This window comes from Chiloscyllium punctatum, chromosome 25 (assembly GCF_047496795.1).
Source record: "Chiloscyllium punctatum isolate Juve2018m chromosome 25, sChiPun1.3, whole genome shotgun sequence".
Lineage (NCBI taxonomy): Eukaryota > Metazoa > Chordata > Chondrichthyes > Orectolobiformes > Hemiscylliidae > Chiloscyllium > Chiloscyllium punctatum.
The window spans coordinates 52,435,803-52,449,038 of record NC_092763.1 but is presented as its reverse complement, the minus strand read 5'-3'; the positions used below and the strand labels follow the sequence as shown (position 1 = coordinate 52,449,038).

General features: G+C 39.3%; 1 protein-coding gene across 3 annotated transcripts in view; it reads right to left on the bottom strand.

Annotated features, from left to right (window-relative positions):
• Positions 1-1,442: 1,442 nt before the first annotated feature.
• smarca1 (SNF2 related chromatin remodeling ATPase 1) overlaps positions 1,443-13,236 on the bottom strand; it is a 105,163-nt gene continuing 93,369 nt past the window's right edge. For all 3 annotated transcript variants that reach the window (XM_072595286.1, XM_072595288.1, XM_072595289.1), the window contains exons 21-25: positions 12,259-12,391; positions 10,848-10,966; positions 9,970-10,182; positions 8,750-8,860; positions 1,443-2,472 (exon numbers count right to left, since the gene is read on the bottom strand). In XM_072595286.1, the coding sequence (XP_072451387.1) occupies positions 2,401-2,472; positions 8,750-8,860; positions 9,970-10,182; positions 10,848-10,966; positions 12,259-12,391 (648 nt within the window). In that variant the 3' untranslated portion in view covers positions 1,443-2,400. The remainder of the gene's footprint in view (positions 2,473-8,749; positions 8,861-9,969; positions 10,183-10,847; positions 10,967-12,258; positions 12,392-13,236) is intronic.

The window sequence follows — 13,236 nt, the reverse complement described above, 5'->3', positions numbered from 1 at the left end:
AAATCAGGGAAATTGTAGCATTCTGTCCAATTATTGCACAATTTATGCTTTCAAGCTCTGTCTGAGAAATTTTCAGTTCTACAGAACTATTATATTAAAGATACAATTGTTGCTATTGACATTAGCTGTCACAAATATTTAGATGATCACGATTACACGAGACAGAGGAGTTTCTTTAAGGATTAGCAGTTTGACGAAGAAGTTCAGATTCTGTCACTTATCTGTGTGGGGAGTTTTGACATGAATGTTGGTATCGCTGTTGGCATCAGAGCCGATGAACTGGAGGGTGGAATCAGTCACATTTCCCAAGCCTTGTAGCTTGAGATCAATGTATTTTGGAAGCTGAAAGAGAAAAGCACCGATCGACCTACTGCCGTGGCTGGGTTTCCAAAATCAGGCCTAACTGTAATACTGACAATAATTAATTTATTTCAAATAGGTTTATTACAATCAGAAATGTATGATTTTACTGCCTAAATTTATGGGTGAAAAAAACACAAGACAAGGATGAATGAATGGAGACATAAGAATGAATGGCAACAGATTGCAGTTACAATACACACCTTAAACTAAACCTCATGACTACATTCACCCATGCCAACTTTGGATGAGGGCATTGCTGGAAATTTGCACATATTTTGATGCAGGATCCGATCACACTGTCTGTTTGCAAAACAGATTAAATTAGTTTATATGCTTGCATTACATTTCAAGTCAGAAACTATTTTGCAACACATCCCTAATCCAGACTACGTATACGCAAACAAGAGAAGCTCAGGATAAACAAAAGAAACCACCAAGGGAGTGATTCATAGGCCAGGGAAACTCTGATTCGACTATTGCACAGCCACAAGCCAAGATATTCATCTCCACAGAACACCACCTCAGTCAACTAATGTCATAGGAATAGAGCATCAGGCCATCAAACTTCCAGGAGTGCTTTCAGAGATGGCAAACTTTAACTGATACTTTTTTTTTGAGGTGCTATGACTGCTTTGGACAGTATCAGAGGCTGAGTTTATGTGGACAATGAAATTGCCTAACTGCTTATTGATCTGTGTACACTAGCCATTTTACTGGAACACTGAAACCAGCCAGTTTCTAACTGGAGTAATTGGTTGATCTGGAAGATATAGTGAAAAAAATGACCCTTTAATGCTTTCTCTCTAGCTGAGTAAGTAGACATGAAATGTACTTTGTAATCCTTGCCCCTGGTTCATTGCATGCTGATCTCAACTGTTTTTGCTAGACTGTGTCATTGGAGTCAATTGAGAAATTGGATAAGTACAACCTGCAGACATATCAACTAGGTCTATAATTGGGTTAGTAAGTGGGAGCCAGTTTAAACACTGTCTTCAAAGATAAATACATACGGTCAAGGGTAAAATAATATTGTGGTGCAGAAACTCAGGGATGGAGGAAATGACTTGGTCATCACTATCTTCTGTTATCTATGCAGCCTTTATTATACCACTTTTCAGTCTAAACATCAACAGAGATTTTCAGAGAGCCAAGTGAGAGGCAGTTTTCCAAAGGTCTCATTGGCAGTGCTGACAATGACACTCACTGATGCTTTTGCAGTTTTATACCCCACAGCATTGAACAGAAGAGGCTGTGTATACCTAACAGCTCTGATATCTTACAGTTGGAATATTTCCCTGCACAGAATGTTAATGAACTGGTACCTTGTTTCTGTACAGCAACAATTAGCCAGGTCAGAATGGAGCTGCTGGCTGAGCAAACTTTACAAAAACGTAGAATTCAAATGAAATTTTGAAGCACCAAAATTCACTTGTACAAAACTGTGATCTTCCGAGACAGCAGTGTTCCATTAGAAGTTAAACACATTCATTGAAACATTATTGAGCATTGAGATTTATATTTTATCAATAATATTTCATTAATTTACAGTTGATACTGTTAAACAAAATAAAAGGTAAACATCCAAGAAACAAGTTGCTTTATTTAAAATAGGGTTCTTTTGGTTAACTGGCTCAGAGGTCCTGATGAATACCTCCTTGAATACTTCAAATCCACATCTGTTTTGATTCTCACTCACGTAAAAGAGATTCCCTATGTTTTACTTTAAAAACATCCACCATATTAAAACACGTGCAAGGAGTGAACCATTCAAATACAAATCAATCACTGTACATACAACTGAAGGACTGACATAAAATACTGGAATGGAATAGGCTAAAAGGAAAATAACTAGGCATCCACAGCACAGGACGAAAGAAAATCTCAATTTCCAGCTTCAATGTGAATGCATTCATTAATCCATAAAATGTTTTAAACTGCATCAACTGAATATATTTCTAATGAATATACAATTGAGCAAAGGCAGCAATATGAAACTATAGGGTTAACCAAGATGTAGTCTTCATTTGAGGACGAAGCTTAATTCTTCATTTTCTTCCAATCCTTTCGTCCAGACGTTTCTGAAGTTGTTTCTGCCCTTCTCTTCTGTGCCTAACAGTATATAAAGAGTTGTTACAAACGGGATAATAAATTAAAAAATCTGAAATAAAAACAAAAAATACTGAAAAAGAACAAATACACAGGCATCTAATAGAGAAAAGGTACATCAAAACTTAGGTTAAAGAACCTTTGTTCTGTCAAAGCAGCCCTACTCGAAATGTTAACCTGTCTTTTCTCCTCAGACACTAACAGATTTACTGTGCGCTACAGAGTTTCAAATTAATTTCGCTTTTTATTAGTTCAATTTCACATGTAGAATATTAAAATCCTTTGTGCACCTGGCTGTCATTGGAAACAGAATTCCAATTGGAACCAGGGGAGTAAATAGACAAACTTGACTGCCCATCAGACTGAGCTTAAATGACTATTTCCACTCTAAATTACATATTTCCATGTCTGTACTCGAGTCAATCAGCTGAATCTTTTGTTGCTTTGGCTAAGTGTCAGTTGCATTGAGTAAGGTTACGTGACTTAGTGAGATCTTACTAAACTTGCCTCATTCGTTACCTATCCCGCCAAATTGGCATCTCTCTCTGACTACAGCCATATTTGCCACATGCCATTCCTTGAACAATTCTTCACTCACTGGATATCTGCTAAAAGACTGACATCCTGACTTCCCGTACCATCTTCAGAATGCTGCTGTGTGCTTGAAGATGCGCTGGCAATCTGGTATTGCCCAACCCCAACAACAATATGGCACAGCGGCCACATAAACAAGGTGCTCTCGGCAGACAGCCAACATGGCTAATACTCCCTCATACACAGAAGCCCGCTGTTAACCCATTGGACTACACAGTTAACGTATTCTTACCTACATCACAGCTAACCACCCTCTCTCAGTCACCGCTGCACTGCTCCCAATGTCCACTGTCAACCCACAGGTCTACTGTCCAGCATGGGGTCATCACATACAGGTGAGAAATCCAACAACTACAAACATGAACTTTTGTTTACAACTGGCAAAAACAAAAAAAAAGAACAGAAGCTGTCTGCTATACACCCAGTAACTGTCTATTCCATGGTGGTCTGCTGCATCCAGCTGTCATTTACTGGAACCAAATGTCAATCAGCTCCTAGCAGTGTCCAATGCAGCTGAGCTGTATCATTCACCAAGACAGCTTTCTCCTCTCCAATGTCCTCCTCCTCCTCAGAAAGCTGATCCCATCCTCTCAGTTCCTCAGCACTGAAAGAAAATCTCTGCACAGCACATTATTCTTGGATGAGGCAGCATCCAGGCTAGAATGAATGCACCCTCCCAGATCACTGAAAGCAGTGGAACTGCACCTTCAGCAGCTCTACTGTCAGTCAGCCCCACCATGGCCTTGGCCACAGCACGTGCATCAACTTGGCAGAAGTGCCATGCCTGCTGAGTGACTAAAACATCACATCAGTAATGGATCATCCTCCCTTTGCCCCTAGTCTCCCTTGCTTCCTTGTGAACAATCAAGGCATGGACCACCAGGACTGTATTCACCCCTGACCTCCGAGAGACTTCACTGAGTAGCCCCTAAACATGACCGACTAGACCCCTGACTGCTGTTTTTGCAGGTCCCTAACTGATGAGACTAGATTTGCCTGACTGCTAGTGCTGGACTTACAGGACGGACCATTGTTTACTTCCTGGACTGCAATCAGACAGGTGTCCTGATAAGTGGTCTGAGTAAATTAATGACCATTGCCAAGGCCTTCGATTGTGTGTAGGCTGTGCCCACAATTGGGACCCCTGACAGACACTGACTCTTGTTGACTGGACTGGAAACTAGCCCCCAGCCACCTTCCGACATAGTCATTTGCTTGAATATACTGGGTCTGTGTACTGACAGTCAAAACATGCCGTAGGTGTCAGACTGACGTCTCAGTAAAGTGTACAGCAAGATGTTCCCCTGAACCCCAAAGAGATGCCTACTGACAAGCATGACAAGCAGCCTGTGCCTGTGTGACTGTACAAAAGAGCATGTCATTATGGCAGTACTGACACGCTCTGGCTGAAGCAACAACGTGCTAAAAGGCGTGGCTTGGCATTGAAACTGGATGCTAAGTGCGTGAGTAATAAGAGAGCCACCAAGAGGCCCTGAGATATAGCCTTTCCAATCCATGAGCTGGGTGCCTGCCTGTAGACACAAACCATCCCTTCAGCAGCATGTCAATGCTGTTTGCTGATGTGCTCTGCAATACAGATCTGCCCTTCCTAAGCATCATAGAAGTGGATCAGAGAGGGGCCATGAGTATCCTGAGGGGTTGGTAAATGTCCTTGCACAGGGGATGCGTGCCAATGGATTGTATTATGTAGTGGGTAACACGAACGCTGTTCACAGCCAGTAGCGAGCTGAAGTTACCAGGTACACACTCTGAATTCCATGTTGAGAACTCTTGCTCTATAGTCTGCTTGGCTCAATTCATAAGATAGGAAGCTGCATATTGATAAAACAAGATGCGCAGTTAATAAGGTCATTAACAAATAATAATCCCCCTTAATAGGCTGCCTAGCAATAGCCTTATCTCAAATGCTCAAAAGATCCATAAAAGACAGCAAGTTCCTCCCAGCAGTAAGATCATCCTCGTTTGACTTCTCGTGCTATTCTGCCACAAATCTCAGGTGAGCCTGCATTGTTCATGGCCCTTTAATATTCTGCGGATTGGCTCAGCCCTCCTGCCAGCTTAATGAGTAATGGCACAATCAAGTGCAGAAGTAATTCATTGAGAAAACAAACTTCTAGGTATTGTTCATATGTTGCATTCATTCTAGCCAGTTTAGGACATTTCAGGCAGCAACTGATCTGAGCTCAATGAACTAGCAAATGGATGAGGGAAAAAAAACGCGAAAAGGGTTTCATTTTAAGATTTCCAACAAGAACCCCAACTGGGAAGTATGAATAGCTTGGACAATATCAGACATAATCCAACATAGTAAATGCTCGAGATGCTCAGCAGGTCTGTGAAGACAGAAACAGAGTTAATATTTCAAATCCAGTATGACTCTTCTTCAGACATAATTAACTGAAACAACAAAACAGCTGAATAGTCTAACTGACATCCAGTGGCTGGACTGACAAAACCAAAAGAAGGTTACGTGCACATAATATCAGGGGGGCTGGCACCAAACAGAGACAAGTATTCCAGCAAAAGCTAGGAGCTTCTGGTAAGGACTGAAGAAAATGGAAGAAAAATGGCAAAAGCTATCATTGCCACTTGTTTTACTTTCCTAAAGCTAAAGCAAAGTGGATATTTTAAAAATCCTTCAATGTTCTTCAGTATTTTTTATATGAGTGAATGCTACCAAGCCAGTCGACGTGGAGGAACTTAACTAACATCAGTAAGTATGCAATCATTAAAAGGTACTACAACTGCACATCAAGAACTCTTCATAACAAGTTTACTCTGCTAAAACAAAAACTTCACTTCAGCTTTTCTATGTTAGTGTATAACCTAAAGTGGCTAACTTTAAAAAAAAAACTAGCAATAAATGTTCACTGCCAGAAGCAGAGATTCTGTTTCTCTGATGGAATCTATATTTGAAAGTGTGGGAGAAAGGGTAATTTATGCAGCACGACTCTGTAATATGTTTCATGGAGGTGTCCTTTCAATTATTTTCCAAGTTCCTGAGGCAGAGAATGAGAATAAATACTTCACTGACATCTGTCAACATTCTACAAGGGTTCAAACAGTATTTTTCATTCTAGATTCAGATGCATTTTAACTCCAGAGAGCTCAGTTATAAAGTTGTGCAAAGAAGTTTAATATTATCCAAAATTATCGAAGCAATTTCAAACATCTTCTAACCTTTTAAATACAAACTCATTTATGCTTTCCATTCACACTTAGGATGAAATCCTTGCTTTTCATCATTGAAGTCAGTGTGAAAATAAAGTGAAGAATCTGGTTCTATTAAAGCCAACAAACCAAAATAGCCTCATGACGATCAATATTGGTACATGACACTGCTTTTTAAACAATTTCTTTTAAAATTTTGCTATCATAAAGCAAAGAATGTAAATACTAGAGAATGAAAGAGTCTCCGTTTAGGGGGAACTCAACGTGATCAATTTTCAATGTCTTTGCCTACCATTAACAAGATAGAAACACAATAGGGTTGGCAGTCTTAGAAACCTAGCACTAGGCACAGGCCATTTAGCCCATTGAGTTTGTTTCACTATTCCATGGGACTATGGCTATACTAGGATCTAGATCCATACCCTTGCCCATATCATATGGTACCTTCTATCTAGCTATCAATCACAGATTTAAAAATTAATAAATGATCTGGCATTGCTGTTTGTATGGGAAAATTTCAAACTTTTACAGCCCTTTGTCATAAAGTTATACAGTCAAACAGCACGAAAATAGACCCTGCAGTCCAACCAGACATTCAAATCTGACCTATTTCCATTTACCAGCATTTGGCCCATATCTCTCTAAACCTTTCTTACTCATGAACCCATCCGGATGCTTTTTAAATGTTGTAATTGTACCACCCTGATCACTTCCTCTGACATCTCATTCCATACACAGAGCACCCTCTGCCTGAAAATGTTACCCCTCACGTCCTTTTTAAATCTTGCTTGTCTCACCTTAAACATATACCTTTAAGGTTTAGACTCCCCCACCCTCGGAAAAAGACTTTGGCCGTTCACCCTATCCATGCCCCTCATGATTTTATAAACCTCTGTAAGGTCACCCCCTCAGCCACTGATGCTCCAGGAAAAAAACGCCCCAACCTTTTCCCATAACACAAACCCTCCAGTCCCAGCATCACTCTTGCAAATCTTTCCTGCAACTTCTCAAATCTAACAACATGTAGAAGGACCACCAGAATTGTACACTGTATTCTGTGTGACAAATTGTTTCCTGATTTCACTCCTGGAAGGTCTGGCTCCAAACTGCTTCTTCCATCCTGGACCCTCCAATTCCTCTCAATCTATTGAATCATTTCTCCTTAATAACCCTGCTGGCCTGCATGCCAGTTCCTTAGCTCCAAGACACAACAAGACGGGTGGCAGAAAAGCCCTCTCTCACTCATGGTGTATAGGCAATATTACTCATTAAAGGCCGTTAAAACTAATTGGAGGAAGTCAAACTAGGTCCAGTCAGCTTCTGTTTCCCTGCTGGCAGTAAGAGCCAGCTTAGATGCTTGGAGGTACACTCTCTACAGTAATCTGGGTTTGGGGTGGGGGGGGGGGGGGGAAAACAGGAAGACTAGTCCTCCAAGAAGGGAGGCCTGGAGTCCCTCCCAACTTGCCGAACTGCAGCAACAGCAGCCAATGAGGTAATTCCCTTGGCTCTCAGTGGTTTCCTGGCTGAAAAGGTCACATTGAAGATCTATCTCCCTTACTTCACTTGCATTCCAGCCTGCTCCTATTTTCAAGCTGCAAGCCCTCTGATTGGCTCTCCAGTTTCAAGAGATCATCCATTATTTTTTATTTGGATAGTTAGGCCTGCTCTCTGCAGGGAAAGTCACAATGAGCAATTATTTGCTGTACAGTGCAGTTTTATGATAATCTGACAACAAATTCCTGTGCAGGGACTCTGAGAAAGTTGAGAGGAGATTGCGTAATTGTGCTTAACATTACAAGGTGGTTTGATAAGATTAACTAATTAAAAAAGGTCTGGCAGCTATTACATTGCACAAATTTAAGATAATTATAAAAGAGCCTTTTCTTTCTAAACCGCACAGTTAGGATCTGGATGCATCTCCAGAAACAGTGGAAGCAGAATCAATCATAGCTTATCCGTAAGCTGCAAATTGAAAAAGAAAAATTGACAGTTAGCAAGCAGAGGGAGTGGGAATAAATAGAGGGTTCTTTCAGAGAGCTGACCAAGGTATGATGGCTGACTGGCACCTCTGTGTGCTGTAAAATCCCATTATCCTAATGCTCTAATGTGTTATAACTCCAATTTCAGAAAAAAAGCACCCTTTGCTGCAGGAGCGTAATACTTCATTACCACCACCAGTCATCTTGTGACCTCTCTGAGATTGAGAAGATGACATTCATGTCAGGAATTATATTGTCGAGACTAGAAACCTTCTGAGATTACCCAAAGCGATTTCGTGGAGAGCAAAGACAGACATTCATCAATAGTATTAGAAGGTTCAAAACTCAGTCACAGATTTAGCCACTACTGGAGGTAGGTGAGATGTTTTTTAAGCAAATGAAGTGCTCCCTCTTCTTGTGGTTCCTTGCATGAAAGGGAACTGCTTTCAGATCTGCTTGTCAAGACTATCCGCCACCTCGCTTTCTCGGTTTACTCTGAACAAAATTTTAAATACCGTTCCAGTTTTAGGTCCTCGTCGTTTCTTCTCAGCACGTTCCTTTTCTTCAAGTTCTGAGTTTTCTTTCTCAATTAGAGATATCAATGTATTGCAGCGTCTCTGGAGTTCCTGATGTAAGAAGAGTATGAAGAAAGAAGTTATCGTCATCAATATCAAAGGGCAATCTCATTGAGATATATATGACATTGCTGAAAGGTTAGACAAGGTAGATATTGTGTGGGATTTGTTTTCTGACTGGGAATCAAGAACCAAGGGCCAAAGTCTAAAAATTAGGGGTCATCATTGAAGGACCAGTTCAGGGCCTTGCAATTGTGGGTGAATCAAGAATGTCACCCATGGACTTTCTTACTCAGCACTTCAATGCAGAGATGGCAAGAAAGGGGTGAGTTTCCTATCAGGGAAGACTCACTCAATTACTTCTACTTCTTGTCACCTCCAGGAAGGGGAAAATTACATCCTATGTTTCTAATTACTTTGTCAGATTGGGACTAATGAATACAGCAGCCATTTTACAGTAAAATCACAGAAGCAGATAACTGTTCAGTTTTACTCTCACAGCTATTAGATTTAAAGAGTGTAATTCTAACTTAATTGAGCAAATTTACTTGCCTAACTTTAAGACCAAAATGGCCAAACGAAAGTTATCCCTATGTAAAATGAAAATATGTTATACCTGTTTATTTTGACCACTTGAAGAATACATTTATCACAAATTTGTAATCTGCTGAGTTTCAAACCTATTTATTAAATATATTACATTCAAATAGTTTTCTTTGAAGATGACTGTCATGTCTAAAAAGCAAACCAAAGCCACTGTTCTCAAAGGCACCTTCAGTCTTCCTGTGTAAACCTGTTCTTATAGGAAAAGGATTTTCCTATAAGAATAGAATTTTATAAATGCCACTAATTGTTTGTGAGTTGTGAATAAAACTCATCCAAATTAATAGACATTAAAAGATTAATAGGGTTTTGAGTTTGCTCAGCACCACGTAAATCTTACATACAAATGATTCCACCACATTTGATTTTTCTAAATGTACAATTTATAACTCTCCCCAAACAAGTACCACAATGGCACTTAATTAACATAGTGTGATCTTTGTGAGGAATCTTAGTGCTGAAAATGTGGGAGTTTGAATCTTTGTAGCATTTAAATTCAAAACTCAACAATTTGAAAACCTAGTGAACATTTTCAAATTAACTGAACATTTTCTTACCATTGCTGTCCTGGACTTGATAAACCAGTCAAACCTAAACTGTGGGGCATTGCGCACACATTGTCGCAGTTCCTCATACACATTTTCCTTATCAAAGCCCATCTTGTGCAGCATACAGATCAGGAAGCGATCTTCCTCTTCTGTATAATTCTTTCCTTTGTTAGTTCCATACTGAATACGCAGTTGATGGAAAGGAGCTTTATATCTTGCCATCTGAAATGAAGGAACAGACGGACACAATTTAAAACAACATACCAAGAAACATGTGCCACATCAGAATGTCACTCTTTTTCAGTAATACGAGGAATCAGATTACAAGATAATGCATATGCAGTGAATCACCCAACATCATCTTTTAAGCAACACTTGGCTTACAGAAAAAAATGAATATTGAACTCTCTGATTTAACAATGGTTTATATTATAATCCATTGGTAATTTTAAATGTAAGGATACAGAAAGTGCTATGATCTTCAAAATAGGTCTTCAGTGTATTCCACAACAGGACTAACTTTGCATGTGACTGCACAGCATGTCATCAATATTGCAGGGAATGTCAACCCAGATTAGAAAATTAGGGATATTAATCCCACAATCTTTTAACAGACAGATATGTACCAACACGTGAATCATGAAATAGTTCTATATTCCATACTGTCAATTTCACACATGCCACTGATGTTACATCAAAACTATGCAGTTCACAAGTCCTGTTCAAGCTGAGCACATCAATCCTCTTGCATACATTTATCACGTCTACATGAGTATGCCTAAAGTTTCACTGCCTGAGCACTCAAATGGATACATCATAAACAAAAAAGAATTAGAGTGAACACTGCATGACACTTAGTGGTATTAATTAAAACAAAAAAAAGTCACCTTTGCATCTAAAGCTTTCTTTATGCTAATCCGTCTTTGAATCCTTGACTCCCCACGCTCAATCTGGGCCATGATCTTCTCGATGTCCTGCAATTCATTGCAGCGTTCCCAGAAAACAGCTAAAGATTCAAGTATATGTAAAGAATGAAACAGCCTGCAACACTCAAAGAATATTTGACCACACAACAAACCTCAACTGCCCTAGTTCCCATTTCAATTTTCCTGCTCATCTCCCAGAATTTCAACTGAAAAGGGAGCTGCCAGCTTGTCAAATGTTCAAAGTATCAGCCTTCAATTTGGTGAGTGTAAAGACCATATTGCCTTTTTCTTATTGTGTGCTGAGGGCTAAACTGGGAAAAGGACTGCTTTAAACCAAGGACTGTGGAAGGAGTTGCTGCATGTTTTAAAATAAGCAATCGGAACTCATTGTGAACTGTGTTTATACTGTTGCTTGTTCAAGCAGTGGAGGAAGAAGTATAAGCTGCCATGACATGGCCATGTGATCAAAGCAAACCGCCCAGACAGAGAGAGAGAGAGAGAGAGATGACTGGTTTATGCAATAAGGTCCAGTTGTGGAGGCAAGGAAAATCACCGTCTGGTTTCTGGGCAGGTAGCCTGAGAATGTGTGAATAAACAGAGAATATTTCTCTTTCTTTCTCTACAGTGAAGTAACAAAACTAGAAAAATAGCTAGCTATTGTCTCCCATGTACCATAAGCAGTTGCCTCTATGCCATGACTAAACAATTACAGTATCAACTGCTCTGTGTCTGTACTATAGAACTGAAAGCAACTTGGAGAGAATGAGAAGCTTGAAGGTGAAAAAGACCTGGAAAACAAAAGAGACGCCTCTCTGAATCATGTGGACTGGTGCCATCGAAATGTGTTTCCCCGATATTTTTTCTCCACCCATAACATCCATGTCTCTGTATGTCTTTATATGTATGTGAAGTGGTTTAAGAAGGGGGCTAGAGTTTTAGCTTAGTGGAGTTCTATAGTGATAATTCAGTTTTATAAAGCTGTGGTTAAAATTAATTTTTTTGTGAAAGTGGAGTACTGGAGACTTTGAGTAACCCAATGAAAACTTTAGCTGGCATGATAATCCCAGGAATGGGGGCTTCAAATATCAGCGCACTTCCCAATTTGATCACAAAAGATTCTTATTTATCTTCCACTTTCTGTGACCCACGGGTAGGCTGTCAGAATGCTGAATGATTCAGGTTTCACTGTTAAAAGATTTTTAAAATAAAATACTATGGTCAATTTAAACAGGAAAATTTAAATCCCGAAGGAAAAGAATGCAAACCTACAAATATCTTCATCAACATGGTCAAACCTAGATTTACAACTCATGTTCAATGACCAAAACCAAAAGAAAATACCAATTCTGTCAAGAACTGGAAACACATTTACCAGAATACTCAATGACCTCTTCAGGAGTCTTCCCCTCAACTTCTCTGGCAATGTTATCAATATCATCTCGACCATGCTTCTCATTGGCTTTGATAAACTGATTGAAGTCCCGTTTGTTCCAAGTTGTAAAACCCTAGCAAACAATTTGCCAGTGGCAGTTTGAGTAATGCAACTTAAATTTGCACTGCAAGTTCATTACTACATATAAGCACAAGTGATCATTAAATGTAATAGGTAATTTTGGAGTAAGGATATTAAATATGGAGAGTTGTGACTTCCATTAATTTTAGTTAAATGTCAATGTATTTTGATCATAATGATCTCACAATACAAATAAATTAATTCCAAAAATATGCAAAACAAACTTACACAATATTTGAAGACTAATCGTATTAATTAATTAGTAGGATTAATATGATGGCACGTGATGGAAGGTTACAATTTGAACGCAGACCTCTTTTTAATTATTAAAAATTAATTAACAGCTCACTATGATAGGGCACTCAAGGAACACTCAAAATCAATTTCTATGCTATATATAGGAATCACATAGTTAGGGGAGATAGGTTTTTTCAAAATTTCAATGAGTTCACGCTCCCAGGATAAGGCTCACAAAGCATCTAGGTGCAACAGCCAAAAGCTGCTGCGATTCTGGTGGGTACAGACATTCAACTCATGGCTAAATTCCTAAACCAACAGAGACTAGATCTTCGGGTCAAAACGTACTACACGCAATTTCAACACACGTCAGCAATTTTACAGGCAAATTAATTCATATCTAGCACGTTATACTTTTGCATTTCCTACATTATGAGTTCCATTTGTTAACAGTGCAGGATTAACTATTGTGCAAACAGGAGGTTGATAATAAAAAAGCTTTACACGCAGCATTTAGTTAGTTCACTTCCTCAATATTATTTTTAATGGTAGCTGAGGAGTTTTTTTTCATGGTCCTAGTTCTGTGACAGTTGGCCTAGG